The following is a 16,161-nucleotide window of genomic DNA, read 5'->3' as shown; positions in this document are numbered from 1 at the left end:
ACTAAAACAAAAGAGCTTGACAAATATAAAGAGAAAATGAACACAATAGAAAATCTGACAAACAAAAACCCAGCAATATTTATCTATGTGGCTTACAAAATAGCTCAGGCAAAGTAAGATAAGAAAATATTAAGGAAAGACAAGGAAAAGATTATCAACAAGAAATTTAAGAAAGGCAAGGAAAGGATTATCAACACATTTAAATTTCTCTTTCTCTTTCCCTGTGTGTAAGAAACAAAAATAACTTTTGTGCGTGGTGAAAGAAGTCTTGAAGGAAGGAGGAGGAGGAGGAGGAGGAGGAGGAGGAGGAGGAGGAGGAGGAGGAGGAGGAGGAGGAGGATACATAGATCATTAACCCTGTTCTCTATCTCTCTCTCTTTCTCAATACAAGAAACAACTTCATTTTTTCTTCTTTGTACCAAAATAACAAAAATACTGAAGGAAATGAGGAGGAGGAAGAGAAATAGATCACTAATGCCCCACCCTCTCTCTTTTTCTCTCTCTCCCATAAAAAAAAAAAAAAAAAAAAAAAAAAAAAAACTAAGGTTTTCTCTTTGTACCAGACTAACACAATCCTAAGAAGAAAAAAATCAAAGAAACCAAAAGATGCAAACACATCTCATTTTCCCGGAACAAAATTTGATTTTTCTTGCAGAGAGAGAGAACAAATAACCTTTTTCTCTCTCTCTCCATCTCTCTTACATAATATTTCAACAGCAAAGTCATTAATCATCAAGAAAGTAAGAAAACCATAAGTAAATAAGAAATAAAGATTGATAATCTATCTCTCTCTCTCTCTATCTCTCTCTCTCTCTCTCTCTCTCTTTGTACCAAAACACAATACAAAAGCACTGACTTCTAAGCACTGTTGAGAAGAGGCAGACGGACAGGCTAGACAGACAAGCACTAGGTGATCATACGGAGGCAGAATTAGAGTCACCACATATAATCTTATCCACTGTCTCTTCTACAAGTGGAAGGTGTTGCCAGACTATATCAGGGTTGGTGTACACTGGTGCTGGGACCTGACAGGGAGGAAAACAGAGAGAATTAGAGGTGTTGCATTAAGTTATGTTAGGTTAGACTAATGTGTGTGTGTGTGTGTGTGTGTGTGTGTGTGTGTGTGTGTGTGTGTGTGTGTGTGTGTGTGTGTGTGTGTGTGTGTGTGTGTGTGTGCGTTTCACTGTTTGATCTGCTGCAGTCTCTGACGAGACAGCCAGACGTTACCCTACGGAACGAGCTCAGAGCTCATTATTTCCGATCTTTGGATAGGCCTGAGACCAGGCACACACCACACACCGGGACAACAAGGTCACAACTCCTCGATTTACATCCCGTACCTACTCACTGCTAGGTGAACAGGGGCTACACGTGAAAGGAGAGACACTCTAATATCTCCACCCGGCCGGGGAATCGAACCCCGGTAATCTGGCTTGTGAAGCCAGCGCTCTAACCACTGAGCTACCGGGCCGTGTGTGTGTGTGTGTGTGTGGAAAAAAGTCAGTGAGAAATAAAAATAAATAATAATAAATGAAGAATATTTAGCAAGCAAGAACAGGAGGACCAAATTGTGTTTGGAGATTGAAGAAGGAGGAGGAGGAGGAGGAGGAGGAGGATAAAGAGAAGTAAAGTTAGGAGAAATATTAAGAGGAAGAGGAAGAAAAGGATAAAGAACATTAGGAGGAGGAGGAGGAGGAGGAGGAGGAGGAGGAGGAGGAGGATGATGATGATGATGATGATGATGATGATGATGAGGAGGAGGAGGAGGAGGAGGAGGAGGAGGAGGAGGAGGAGGAGGAGGAGGAGGAGGAGGAGGAGGATGAGGAGGAGGAGGAGGAGGAGGAGGAGGAGGAAGAAAATGTAAAAAAGCAGAGGAGAAAAAAATATATATGAAAGAGAACAGGAGGAGGAGAAGAAGAAAGTTGAGAGAGAGAGAGAGAGAGAGAGAGAGAGAGAGAGAGAGAGAGAGAGAGAGAGAGAGAGAGAGAGAGAGAGAGAGAGAGAGAGAGAGAGAGAGAGAGAGATAGGAGTACGAGAAAGTAAGAAAAAGTAGAAGGAAAAAAAATCAATAAAAACCCAAATTAAGAGAAAGAAAATAATAAATAATAGAAGGAAGAAGATGAAGCAAAAGAGGAAAAGGAGAAAATAAATAGTAGTAAGAGAAAGAGGAAGAGGAGGAGTACGATGGAGAAGAAGATATGAAAACCCAAACTAAAAGAAAGAATAAAAGAAAAAGAAGGAATATGATGACAATGAACAATAACAATAATGAAAAAAAAAATATGCCATAAAAGACACAATCTCACCCCAGAAAGAAGAACAAGAACAAAAACAAGAAGAACAATAACAAGAAAATAACTCACAAAAAAAAAAATGCAATCTCAGGCTCAGACACACACCTTAAGATCCTCAATGGCCGCCTGTCTTGTGGAACTCTCTCTGAGGAAGAAGTTAGCACCGGCCGGGGAGAAGAGGCGAGTGTCATTAATCCTCACCAACACCTGATCCACTCGTAGGTAATGGCGGAACACCACAAATATTCCACTCGGCATCACCCTCTGTAGAACACAGGTGAACACAAAAGGTAACCAAGACAGGTGGAACACAAGTGGAGGTGAACAAAACAGGTGGAATACTAGTAGAGTTGGTGAAGACAGGTGGAACACAATTGGAGGTGGAAAAAGCAGACAGGTGGAACACAAGTGAAATAGTGGACAGCATAAGGGAAAACTGTGATGGATTGAGAGAACAGGGATAGAATGTGATAGAAAATGAGAGAGAGAGAGAGAGAGAGAGAGAGAGAGAGAGAGAGAGAGAGAGAGAGAGAGAGAGAGAGAGAGAGAGAGAGAGAGAGAGAGAGAGAGAGAGAGAGAGAGAGAGAGAGAGCAAGGGGCAAAACATAATAGAAATGAACAGAAACAATATATTGCCCTAAAAAAACACACACACACACACACACACCATATAATGTAGTGGTTAGCATGCTCAACTCACAATCAAGAGGCAAATGGGCAAGCCTCTTAATGTGTGGCCCCTGTTCACTTAGCAGTAAATAGGTACAAGATGTAACTCGAGGGGTTGTGGTCTCAGTCCTACCAGAAGATCGTTCTATGAGCTCTGAGCTCACTCCATAATGGGGAAGACTGGCTGGGTGACCAGCAGGCACGCGAGGTGAATTACACACACACACACACACACACACACACACACACACACACACACACACACACACACACACACACACACACACACACACACACACACACACACAAACACACACACACCACAAAACACCACAAAACATCACCGATCCTCACCACTTTTGCCATAGACTTGCTACACCCATTATCACCACATACACACCAAACACCACACAACACCACAAAACATCACCAATCCTCACCACTTTCGCCACACACTTGGTAACTACACCCATTATCACCCCACACAAACACACACACACACACACACACACACACACACACACACACACCACACAACACCACAAAACATCACCAATGCTCACCACTTTAGCCACACACTTGGTGCACCCATTATCGTCAAGCTCGTCATCGTACAAATAAACTTCTGAGTAGAATTTAATTTCCTCTCGGACTTTAAGCTTATCCAGGTCGATTCTTTCTTCTGTGGGCTCGGTTCGCAGTGTCCCGGCCAGCGTGCCTCGGAAAGTGGTGGTGTAGGTCCAGTCAAACGGCTCCACAACCTTCTGCGCTCCCTGACAGTCTGCTCTGAGGTATGATGATTAGGTTAGGTTTGGTTGTGATAGTGGTGGTGGTGGGTAATGTATATATGGTATTACTGTGCTGTTACTTCTTCTCTCTCTTTTATTTTTTATTTATTTAATTTTTTTTCTTTCTCTCTCTCTCTCTCTCTCTCTCTAGACCACACTACCACTCCCTCAGTCTTTCTCTCCACCACCACCACCACTTTCTCTCTTTCTCTCCCCACTACCACCACCACACCACTGCAACCTACCCCCCTCTCTCTCTCTCTCTCTCTCTGTGTTCACCACCACCACAGACCTACCCTTCCTCTCTCCACATCACACAATCACTCTCTCTCTATCTCTCTCTCTCACCGTGCCTCCCGCCACACCGCAGCATGAGCCACCTGCACTGAGCTCTCCCTGGTGTTGACAGAGCGTAGGGCATCCAGGGCAGTGAAGGTGATGGTTCCCCCTTCGCGGTGTTGAACCTGTAAGGTGTTGTCCGCAAACACCATGTCAGGCAGGGACGGAAGGCTCAGCTCCCTCTCATACCTGGTGAAGTTGGCTTAGGTTAGGTAAGGCTGAGTTAGGTTAAGTTAGATTGTGTTTGGTTAGGTTAAAGTTATGTTTGATTGGGTTGGATTGAGTTGGGTTGGGTTGGGTTGGGTTTTGGTTAGATTAGGTTAGGTTGGGTAGCATTTGGGTTAGCCTAGGTTAGTTTACGTTAGGTTGGGTTTGGGTTGGGTTGGAGTAGGTTAGATTATACTAAATTTGGGTTAGGTTAGGTTTCATTTGGTTTGGTTAAGTTATTTTAGGTGAACTTTTTTCCCTTCCTTCCTCTTCTTCCTCCTCCTTCCTTTTTCCTCCCTTCCTTCCTCTTTCTCATTTTTTTTTACCTTCCTTCCTCCTCCCAACAACTTCTCGCCTTCCTCTTCTTGCTCCTCCCCACACACCTGCAGTAGTTACACAGAAGGTCGGAGGGGGTGTCTGGGCCGCAGGGAGAGTCCGCCTCACATTGGGACCCCATGATGTGACTCTTGGTGACTGCCACCGTCCAATCCCCAAATGTGAAGGTCTGGGAGTCTGGTGGGGCAGTCTTGGCCTCTGTGGGGGGCTGTGGCATGCTGGGGCTGTGCTGTGGTGGGGAGAGAGGTGAAATAAATATGGTTAGTATGCAGCATGAGGCAACCATGGTCTCTGTGGTGACTCATGTTGTCCTGGTGAGAAAGGTGGTGACATGATTGATGGTGTGTCATTTTTTCATCCATCTACTTATTTTTCTAACTTTCCATCTCTTCCTCCTCCTCTTTCAGAACAATTGAGGGTGATTCATGATTGTGACCAGTGCTTGTGTGGCCTTGTGATGTGATGGAGGAGGGGTGATGTGAGAGGGGGAAGGGGAAGGAAAACTTTTGTGTGCCATTTTTTTTTATTTATGACTTTTTTCTGGTCAAAGTTTTGCCTGCCTCTCACTGCCAGCCATCTCGGGAGACATAGGGTTGTGTGGGTGGGGGAGTGTTACAGTGAGTATTGTGTGTTGCAAACCAGCTCAGACAACAACAAAATTACATAAAAATAAAAAAATAAATAAAAAAAACTCTTAAAATACTTTGAATGAATGGGAATACACGCGGATATAACTTGGACCTGAAAAGAAAAAAAGTCATAACCTAATAAAATATGAGTTTGTGAGGGAAATAACACACACACACACACACACACACACACACACCAAATGATACACATTCATTGATAGACTAAATGACACAACATCAACCAGTTCCCTACATTGCTCACCAGGACAACACAAGCCACACCACAGACTCCATGAATGGGAAACACTTAAGATTAATTGATAATATAATCCCCCCAAAAAAAACACAAATCAGTCAATTTTCCGCATTTTCTCGACAATGACGCATTTACTTACATCTTTCATCAGAGTTCCAGGTTAGGCACACTCGTTACGAACACTGAGCGGGCAGGAATGTTAGGAATACCAGCTTTGATGTAATAATGGTGCAAATATACATTTAAAGGGACAGAAAACATCAACAAATACTCTTCTTCTTCTTGTTGTGGCCTTGTTCACTCTTGATCTTCAACACGCCCTATCAAACTACTTAGGAGGCTGTGAGTTCTGCTTGGCTCGTTCCGTAGTCCAGCTGAATGACCAGCAGCCACCGTGAACACACACACACACACACACACCCGTTAGTTCAGCTGGTTGCAGTCACTATATCACACCACGGTACACCACAGCGACCACACATAACATACTACATTCCACACGACACCACACCATTTTTTTTTTTTTTTTTTTTATCAATACGCCTCGGATTTTTTTTTTTTTTGTGCTTGATATGACACCACAAAAATATGAAAAATATGACTCAAGTAATGATATTCCATAAAATGTAGTCTAACTATTCGTATTTTCAAACTAAAACATCTTTACGGTTCCGACATAGAAAACAAAAATCTTTATATGACGAGGAATCCGTGTTTTCTTTATTAGGGTGGAAAACAATTTTTTTGTCATTCAGAATATATAATATAATGTGGTTTGGGAGTGGTTTCCATCTCGACATTATGGTGTGTTTTGGCGTCATAATTTTGACAGATTGACCGCTGATTGGACCGCGCTCCGTAAACAAACCACCATCTAAGGATATTATATTTTGGATACTAGTTAAATTATTTATCGCGTTTAAAAGTGTAGTGCATTTCAGTGTGGGTGCCTTTTTTATTGAGGCCATTTTCAAAATGAATTACGTACGTAAATATTGGTCCACAGCTGGGCACCTCAGCTATGCCTTCCTCCCAGGTCAGTCCACCAATCTTTGCTTGCACTCTCCCTGGGTTTCCAGACCCAGAGAGTGAAGCAAAGCCAGAATCAACCACCAACATAGATAAATAGCCATTACTGTGTTAAATAGGGCTATGCTTATGTATGCCCAATTTCAGACCGCCCGGTGCCCACCATGACCGGGACTCAGACCCTGCCCAACCAGTCCCCGCTCCCTTCCCGTGTCAACTCGTCAAGTTTTCCTTCAGTTCTCAGTGTATCCTGCTTCTTCCTGAAATGCATAAATTGTAGTGATAGGAGAATAAATGAGATTAGAAGTGTGTGAGGTAGTGTAGCAGTAGTATTAGTAGTAGAGGTACAGTGCATTAGTAATACACCTTTCAAAACCTGTCAGGGAACACTGGCTAAGGGCAAAAAAAAAAAAAAAAAAAAACTGGCCAATGGCAACAAAATAAAGAAAAAAAAAAAATCCATTGAAGTGCCGGACAATTGAAATATAGTCAGAGCGTGACTCCAAGGATGGCATAGGTACCTTTTTATTAATTAATACATTTTTTTCCATTTCAAAATTTTGCACAAAGAACGTGTGTATAGATAAATGTATGTAGTTTTGTGTGAAAAAAGATAGTCATGTTTAGAGGGCAGGCTGTGTATGGAGTAGGGTAAGCCATAAGAGAAGAGGAGAGGGTGCCAATTGACTAAATGAGTGGCTCTTCTGTGTATGGGGTGGGTGGGGACCCATAGAAAGGCAGATGGGTTGGAAAATGATTTAATACTCTCTGTTCTACTGTGTATGTAGTAGGGAGAGCCATAGAATGGAAGATGTGGTGGCAAATTATTAAATATGAGTTGCTGTGTTGCATATGGGGAAGGAGGAGCCATATAAGGGGATATGAGGTGGAAAATTATTAAGTATGAGTGGCTCTTCTATATATGGGGTGGTGGGAGCCATAGAAGGGCAGATGAAGTGGAAAATAGTTAAATATGGAAGTGTTGCTTTAAATTCTGATAATGTAGTAAGAGTGTTTTTTAGAGGATGTGAGAGGGAAAGAGGGGGTAGTTGGCTATGAAAGAGGAAAACTGTGAGGGAAATTAGCTAGAGAGAGAGTGAAGAGGCTAAAGGAAAAAAAATAGCTATTAAGGAAAAAAATGCTAATTAAAAAGCTAAAGAAAAATATAATGTGAGGGAAAACATTAGAAAAAAATGCTGGAGAGGATGAAAAATGTAATAAAAATTGGTATTACAGAAGAAGACAATAAAAAATAAGCTGAGGAAAAAAAAAATAGGAAGACAAATGAAAGTGTAACCCATTGTAACCTAACCTTACCTTACCTGACCTGAGCAGACCAAAACAAACCAAACCTAACTAAACAAAACCTAACCCGACCTAACCTTAGTCCAACATTGCAGGCATCAGGGCAGAGTGTGGAGGAGGTGGAGAGGCAGTTGACGTTGGCACAGAGGGAGAGAGAGGCGGCACTCAGCTCACGGGAGGCACTGACCACATTGCTGACTGCCAAGCTGGCCTCCCTCTACTCTGAAGGATCCCAGGCTGTGCTCAAGTGTGTGTATGTGTGTGTGTGTGTGTTTACCTAGTTGTACTGTAACAGGCATTGAGCGGTGCTCATAGTGTCCTTTCTTCATATCTCCATTTATCTATATTTTCCTTAAAGTTATGCACAGTCTGTGTGTGTGTGTGTGTGTGTGTGTGTGTGTGTGTGTGTGTGTGTGTGTGTGTGTGTGTGTGTGTGTGTGTGTGTGTTCATTCAGTCTATAAATTTTTCTGTGTCATCTCTTTAAGTTATGTTTCTTTGACTAAATCATTCCCTATGTCCTTCACTTTGCCTCACTCACACTCACTAAAACAAGAGAGTGAGAGCAGCCTATGTCCTCTTCTTCACTCGCACTCCTACTCTCTCTCCCTCTCCCTGAAGGCATGAAGTGAAGAGAGTGTGAGGAGGTGCGGGGATAGAGTGAAGCTATCTAAACCAGCTGCAGGGCGGGCTCTCTGGCGTAGCAGCAACAGCAGGTGGAGAGACATTCTAGACAAGGCACTCATGAAGGAGAGAAGGTGAGTGGGTGACAGGCAGGAGGAGAAGCGAGGAGGAAGGTTTTCTATATGAGAAGAGATAGATAGAGGGAGAGAAGGAGAGGAATACCAAGAAAACCCTGAGTTTTCACTTGAACCATGAAAAGACACTTATAAATCCTTATAACATCAACTAGAACAGTTGAAAATCTTGATAACTTCCATGGCAGAGTTAAGTATATGTTGGGCCCGCCTGTGTTACTGTACTGAGATAACTAACTCCCTCTGTTCAGTTATTCACTGCTCACAACTCAAGCAGTTCTCTTCATACCTCAGTAAAGGACACGCATATAAAAGGCATGAGTTATGTCTTTACTACAATATAAGAAACACCTACACGTTGTTACAGCAAAACAGTCTGTACTACATGTTGGGCTGGCTATTCTGGCAACGTGTGGTCACTTTCACTTTCTGTCAGCTCAAAATCTAGATATCTATGATACAACGGATATCACAACATAACACACCATGAATGACACCATTACTATGAAGAAAGACTCGTCACTTTTCCTCCTGTCCTCAAAATCTGTACAAAACACGATTCCCATCCTTCTTTCCACTTTCACTTTCTGCTTCCCGCCCCCGGTCACCATGGCAACCGTGAAGAGCCGGGGAGGCTAGAGACAGACACACACACACACTGCTATATTTCCGCCACTATGTGCATTGTATGGTGAGCTGGTGAGTATGTACTGGTGGCTTGGTGATGAGGGAAGGTGTACTTATGACTCTCACTGTTTGCTATGTTGCTATTGGTGAAATAGAAGCGAAAGAAAAGACGTCTCCTCTCCTCCCATCTCGCGTCTCAGCCTGTCACCATTCTCTCTCTCTCTCTCTCTCTCTTTGTGTGTGTGTGTGACCCATAGGCGTTCAAACAAGGTCATTTACTGAGTTGACCCAACATGGTAGCCTAACCTTTGCCCTCCACCCAATCCCCGCGTCATGCAGAAGAGGTGAGGTCATAAGGTGCCCTGAAGTGATCCTGCTGACCTGACATGGCCCCTGCTATTCCTAAGGACTCCCAAGACCCTGATCTCAGCAGGTGAGTTGTGGCATAACCCTAGATAAGGTCAGGTCAACAGGGGAAGGTTAAACATTGCTGTCAGTCTGGGTAGTAAAATGTCAGCTGTTGTGTGTGAAGGAAAAGCAAAATGTCAGCTGTTGTGTGTGAAGGGAAGGCAAAATGTCAGCTGTTGTTTGAAGGGACGACAGAGTGTCCGTTGTGAATGGAAGGCAAAATGTCAGCTGTTGTGTGTGTGTGTGTGGTACAGGAGGAGGCTGGCGGTGATGAAGGTGGTGGACAGACTGCTGGAGGAGGGGAAGGATCTCGCGTCCTCCCTGCAGGATCCTCGGAGCCCCCACGCCCCTCCAGATTACCAGGCTGGTGTGTGTCCTTACATTACACTATTCATGTTATAATTTACAAATTCGTATACTAGCTAACATGGATACTGCACCTTAAGCATACGTTAACCATATTTATTTGCTTTACTCCTTTTTTTCTCCCCTCCTCTCCTGTTATTCTCCTAGTTTCCTTTCTCTTCTCATCTCATCATTTCTCCCCCCGTACCTTATGTTACCGATCTTTCCTTCCCTTCTTCCAGTCAACAGAGTGGTGGAAGTCCTGGTGTCGCTGCGCCCAACCATCCACCATCGCTTGTACTTCAGTCCCACCTTGCAGTACCTCTATGCCTCTCAACTGGCTCGGCGCTCTGGCTCGGCAGCGGTGAGTGCTTTTGCTGTGTAGGGCGGGTGCGATTTATTTATTGATTTACTTTATTAATTAAAATTTATATTTTTATTTAAATCTTTTTTTTTATTATTTTTTTAGTCATTATATTTTTTATATTTATTTAATTTATTCTATTTTTTCATTTTTTATTTATTTTATATATATATATATATATATATATATATATATATATATATATATATATATATATATATATATATATATATATATATATATATATATATTATATATATTTTTTTTTTTTTATTTAATTTTTTTTTTTTTTTGTGTGTGTGTGTGTGTGTGTGTGTGTGTGTGAAATTCGAGGAGTTTTCCCTGTGTGGTTTCATTCATACCCGAAGATCAGATTATATATTACAAGTTCTGCTGAGCTCGCTCCGAAAGTCTGGCTGTGTGACCAGCAGCGACACACACCACACACACGTCGACGTCAGTTCAGCTGGTAGCTATCACCATACCACACCACGGCATACCACAGTGACCAAACCACCACGCCCACCGCTACTAAATAACATACCACAGTCGGCACAATATAACACCATACCACTATCACACAACACCTCCATCACCACCGCCACACAACACCACATCACCAGACCATCACCACTACCACCACATTACACCACCACTACGTACATGCCATGTACCATTCCATCCTATAATACTATCACCGTTACACCATACCACCACTATCACACAACATACCTGACCACCACTACCATCACACATCATACCGCACCACACCATCACTACCATCACCATCACGCACTATTGCATACCACACGAGACCACCAGTGCCTGGTATAAATACATGTAGTTTTGTGTGAAGAAAGATAATCATGTTCAGAGGGCAGGCTGTGTATGGGGTAAGGGAAGCCATAAGACAAGAGGAGAGGGTGGCAAGTGGCTAAATATGAGTGGCTCTTCTGTGTATGGGGTGGAGGGGGAGCCATAGAAAGGCAGATGGGTTGGAAAATTATTAAATACTCTCGGCTTCTGTGTACGAAGTAGGGAGAGCCATAGAATGGGAGATGGAGTGGAAAAATTATTAAACATGAGTGGCTCTCTTGTATATGGGGTAGGGGTCGCCATAGAATGAGAGATGTGGTGGAAAAATATGAAATATGAGTGGCTGTGTTGTATATGGGGAAGGGGGAGCCATAGAAGGGCAGATGGGGTGAACAATTATTAAACATGAGTGGCTCTTCTATATATGGGGTGGTGTGAGCCATAGCAGGGCAGATGAGGTGGAAAATAGTTAAATATGGAGGTGTTGCTTTAAATTTTGGTAATGTAGTAAGAATTTTTTCTAGAGGATGTGAGAGGGAAAGAGGGGATAGTTGGTTATGGAAGAGGAAAACTGTGAGGGTAATTAGCTGGAGAGAATGAAGAGGCTAAAGAAAAAAAAAAAAAAAAACTATTAGAGAAGAAAATGCTGATTAAAAAGAAAAAGAAAATGTGAGGGAAAAGAGGAAAAACATTAGCAAAATTGCTCGAGAGGATGAAAAAAAATTAATAAAATTGTTATTACAGAAGAAAATAATTTTAGATAAGCTGAACAAAAAAAAAAAATAGGAAAACAAATGAAAGTGTAACCCAGTGTAACCTAACCTTACCATAGCTGACCTAAGCAGACCAAAACAAACAAAACGAAACCAAACCAAACCAAACTTAACCTTACCTGACCTGACCTAACCTTACTCTACCATTGCAGACATCAGGGCAGAGTGTGGAGGAGGTTGAGAGGCAGTTGACGGAGGCACAGAGGGGGAGAGAGGCAGCACTCAGCTCACGGGAGGCATTGACCACATCGCTAAGTGCCAAACTGGCCTCACTTGACTCTCAAGGATCCCAGGCTGTGCTCAAGTGTAGGTGTGTGTTGTGTGTGTGTGTGTGTGTGTGTGTGTGTGTGTGTGTGTGTGTTGTGTTTGTGTGTGCATGTGCACATGTAAACACTGCACACTCCTTTAATTTACATATAAATTTTTCCATGTCATCTCTTTAAGTTAGGTTATGTTAGGTTCCTTTGACTAAATCAGTCCTTATGTCCTTCACTCTACCTTACTGGCATTCACTAAGACAAGAGAGTGACAGTAATCTATGTCTTTTTCACTCACACACCAACTCTCTCCCTCTCCTTCTCCCTGAAGGCGTGAAGCGAGGAGAGAGTGTGAGGAGGTGCGAGGACAGAGTGAAGCCAGTCTGAACCAGCTGCAGGCTGGCCTGGCAGCCAGCAGGGAGGCACAACAGCAGCAGGCAGAGAGACACAGTGAGGATGAGGCACTCATGAGGGAGAGGAGGTGAGTGAGTGAGGGGCAAGATGAGAGGAGAGGAAGAAGTGGAGGAAGGTTTTCTATGTGAGAAAAGTTAAATAGATGGAGAGAAGGATGAGAGGAGAGGATAGGAGGACCATGAAAACTCTGATAATTTTCCACTAGAACCATGAAAAGACGAACAAACTCTCATAACATGTTTTATCCACTTAAACAATCATTAGAAAAATTAAAACATCTGACAACTTTCACTACAGAGAGTTAAGCATAGGAAACATCCATTAATATTAGAATCATATTTTTTTTTTTTTTAATTAGAGGCAGGATTCACCATTTAGTTCACTCAGAACACCTTGGCTGCCACACACAGGCAGCAGCTGGAGAGAGAGATGCAGCAGGTGATCCACAAGTATGATGCCACAATGAGTTGCCTTCAGATAGATCTTGATAACCTCAAGGACCAACACGCCTCTCTCATGCTCAAACTGGAACACAAGACGGTACGTGATAGATTGTTTCCTCATCTTTTCTCTCCATTTCTCTCTCCTTTTTTCTCTCTCTTTCTCTGTGGTACTTTGTTTGTGATTGCCTCAAAGACCAACACACCTCTCTCATGCTCAAACTGGAACACAAGACAGTACATGATAGAATATTTCCTTATCTTTTCTCTCCATCTCTTTCTCCATTTTTTTCAGTTTTTTTCTGTTGTGCATTGTTTTTGATTGCGTCAAGGACCAACATGCCTCTTTCATGCTCAAACTGGAACACAAGACAGTACACAATAGATTGTTTGCTTGTCTTTTCTCTCCATTTCTCTCTGTTTCTGTCAAGCTTTGTGATTGTCTGCCAGCTTTTGTTTCTCTTGATTTAACCTAATGTGACTTGGCTGGACCTCAAGTAAGCTCACCTACTATTTCCTACAATTCTTTTATCCATATTCATTATATTAGTAGTAATAACTTGTCAGTGTAAACATACAGCAATACAGTGCATTATGTGATATAATGTTTGCTTATCTCTCCTCTCTATTTCTCTTTGTTTGTGATTGCCAGCCAGGTACAGAGGAGAAAGATAAAGGACTGATGATTATTTCTCTGTGGCAGGAAGCGCTGAACATTGTGGAAAAGAGATACCGCTCCATCTTGGAGGAAAAGCAGCGAGCAGAGGAGGAAAGACTGGCGGCCATGCAGGTAATGTGGTGTGTGTGTGTGTGTGTAATTCACCTCTTCGATCGCTTGCTGGTCACCCAGCCAGTCTTCCTCATTATGGAGCGAGCTCAGAGCTCGTATACCAATTTTCGGGTAGGACTAAGACCACAACACACTCTACACACCGGGAAAGCGAGTCCACAACCCCCTCAAGTTACATCACTTACCTATTTACTGCTAGGTGAACAGGGACTACACATTAAGAGGCTTGCCCACTTGCCTCGCCGCGCTGGGATTCGAACCCGGCCCTCTCGATTGTGAGTCGAGCGTGCTGTGTGTGTGTGTGTGTATTCACTGTTTGATCTGCTGCAGTCTCTGACGAGACAGCCAGACGTTACCCTACGGAGCGAGCTCAGAGCTCATTATTTCCGATCTTGGGATAGGTCTGAGACCAGGCACACACCACACACCGGGACAACAAGGTCACAACTCCTCGATTTACATCCCGTACCTACTCACTGCTAGGTGAACAGGGGCTACACGTGAAAGGAGACACACCCAAATATCTCCACCCGGCCGGGGAATCGAACCCCGGTTATCTGGCTTGTGAAGCCAGCGCTCTAACCACTGAGCTACCGGGCCGTGTGTGTGTGTGTGTGTGTGTGTGTGTGTGTGTGTGTCTGTCTGTCTGTCTGTCTGTCTGTCTGTCTGTCTGTCTGTCTGTCTGTCTGTCTGTCTGTCTGTCTGTCTGTCTGTCCATCCTGTCACAACCTTCCCTCTTTATTTTCTTGTCTTTGAAAGTCTTATTTATTTACTATTTTTCTTACTGACAGACATTGCTCACACCAAGATATATGAGTTATCTATTAGTTTTGTGTGTGTGTGTGTGTGTGTGTGTGTGTGTTTGGGTGAAAAAAATAAAATAAAATAAATAAATAAATAAATAAATAAAAAAAAAAAATAAAAAAAAACAAGCCTACTCAGTTGCCAGTTCCCTTTTAGGTCCGAGAGAGTTAGCTGAAATGAAGGGATACATGTGTGTGTGTGTGTGTGTGTGTGTGTGTGTGTGTTAGTTGCCTATTGTGCCTCACCACCACCTTACTGTTCTCCTAGGCTGAGTTCCGGCGGGAGCACGCGGCGCGCACCATTCAGCGTGCCTGGCAGCACTACAAGATGAGGAAGATGCTGAAGAAGGCTCAGCGTAAGAGGAAGAAGAAGCCAAAGGATCTGAAGGAGGCCAAGAAGTAGAGACATAGAGTGAGTGAGACAATTGAGGTGTTCACTTTGTATTCCTGGTGTAGATGGTGTAATGGGGAGTAGAGGTGTTGATATTACTATGTACACTCTGGGTTGGAACATTCTACATCTCGTGCCTTAGTCATGTCTAACCAAAAAAAAAAAAAAAAATTCTTTGTAGCCATGAAGTGTGAGTGACTGACACACACACAACACACCACATAGTGTAATGGTTAGCACACTCTGCTCACAATCGAGTGGGCCCCAGTTCAAATCCCAGGAATCAGCGAGGCAAATGGGCAAGCCTTTTAATGTGTAGCCCCTGATTATCTAGCAGTAAATAGGTACGGGATGTAACTTGAAGGGTTGTGGCCTCACTTTCCCGGTGTGTAGAATGTGTTGTGGTCTGGGTCCTACCCGAAGATCGGTGTATGAGCTCTGAACTTTCTTCATAATGGGAAAGACTGGCTGGGTGACCAGCAGACAACTGTGGTGGTGAACTACACACACACACACACCGCATGTTGTAGTGGTTAGCACGCTCGACTCACAATCGAGTGGACCCGGGTTCGAGTCCCGGGGGCAGTGAGACAAATGGGCAAGCCTCTTAATGTGTAGCCCCTGTTCACCTAGCAATGAATAGGTACAGAATGTAACTCGAGGGGTTGTGGCCTGACTTTCCCGGTGTGTGGTGTGTGTTGTGGTCTCAGTCCTAACCGAAGATCGCTCTATGAGCTCTGAGCTCGCTCCTTAATGGGGAAGACTGGCTGGGTGACCAGCAGACAACCATGGTGGTGAATTACACACACACACTGAGCAAGATACTATAGATTAAAATTTTGTGTATCTTTCCATCTTTTACCTATGCATGTATTTGGAAGGTTAATTTGGTTCTATACAATAAGATAAGAAGAAAAAAAAAAAGTAAATTAACATTATTAATTTTATGCACAACTGTTAATTCTATACAAATGGCTTTCTTATATTTTTTTTATTATATCTTCTGAAGTGTCTCATACTAAGTGAACTGCAGATTAATAAACAGATTGGTCATCTTCTTTGTATTATAACCACATGCACTTTTTTCAACTGTATCCTCTTGGAATTATAGACTAACCTTTTTTA

General features: G+C 42.9%; 2 protein-coding genes across 12 annotated transcripts; one reads left to right on the top strand and one right to left on the bottom strand.

Moving 5' to 3' along the window:
• Positions 1–514: 514 nt before the first annotated feature.
• On the bottom strand, positions 515–10,363 carry LOC123510548 (TIP41-like protein). Of its 2 annotated transcripts, none has more exons than XM_045265823.1 (6): positions 10,197–10,363; positions 4,681–4,862; positions 4,100–4,279; positions 3,527–3,749; positions 2,400–2,558; positions 515–1,025 (listed from the first exon to the last, which is right to left on the bottom strand). In XM_045265823.1, the coding sequence occupies exons 2-6, from the start codon at positions 4,848–4,850 to the stop codon at positions 915–917; spliced, it is 843 nt and encodes a 280-aa protein (XP_045121758.1). In that variant the 5' UTR covers positions 4,851–4,862; positions 10,197–10,363; the 3' UTR covers positions 515–914. The 2 variants fall into 2 exon arrangements, with proteins under 2 accessions (XP_045121758.1, XP_045121752.1); XM_045265817.1 differs by lacking the exon at positions 10,197–10,363 and adding an exon at positions 5,658–6,019.
• On the top strand, positions 6,222–15,253 carry LOC123510507 (dynein regulatory complex protein 9-like). Of its 10 annotated transcripts, none has more exons than XM_045265796.1 (10): positions 6,222–8,099; positions 8,472–8,608; positions 9,575–9,668; positions 9,898–10,010; positions 10,231–10,352; positions 12,094–12,251; positions 12,530–12,679; positions 13,023–13,152; positions 13,756–13,842; positions 14,914–15,253. In XM_045265796.1, exons 3-10 carry the CDS (start codon positions 9,622–9,624, stop codon positions 15,046–15,048), a joined length of 942 nt encoding a protein of 313 aa, XP_045121731.1. In that variant the 5' UTR covers positions 6,222–8,099; positions 8,472–8,608; positions 9,575–9,621; the 3' UTR covers positions 15,049–15,253. The 10 variants fall into 10 exon arrangements, with proteins under 10 accessions (XP_045121731.1, XP_045121714.1, XP_045121724.1 ...); XM_045265779.1 differs by having other exon boundaries at positions 13,705–13,842; XM_045265789.1 differs by having other exon boundaries at positions 6,222–9,307; positions 13,705–13,842.
• The last annotated feature ends 908 nt before the right edge of the window (positions 15,254–16,161 follow it).

Source organism: Portunus trituberculatus, chromosome 4 (genome assembly GCF_017591435.1).
Source record: "Portunus trituberculatus isolate SZX2019 chromosome 4, ASM1759143v1, whole genome shotgun sequence".
Classification (NCBI taxonomy): domain Eukaryota; kingdom Metazoa; phylum Arthropoda; class Malacostraca; order Decapoda; family Portunidae; genus Portunus; species Portunus trituberculatus.
Note: the sequence above shows the minus strand (reverse complement) of the source record. Positions and strands in the feature narration are given on the sequence as shown.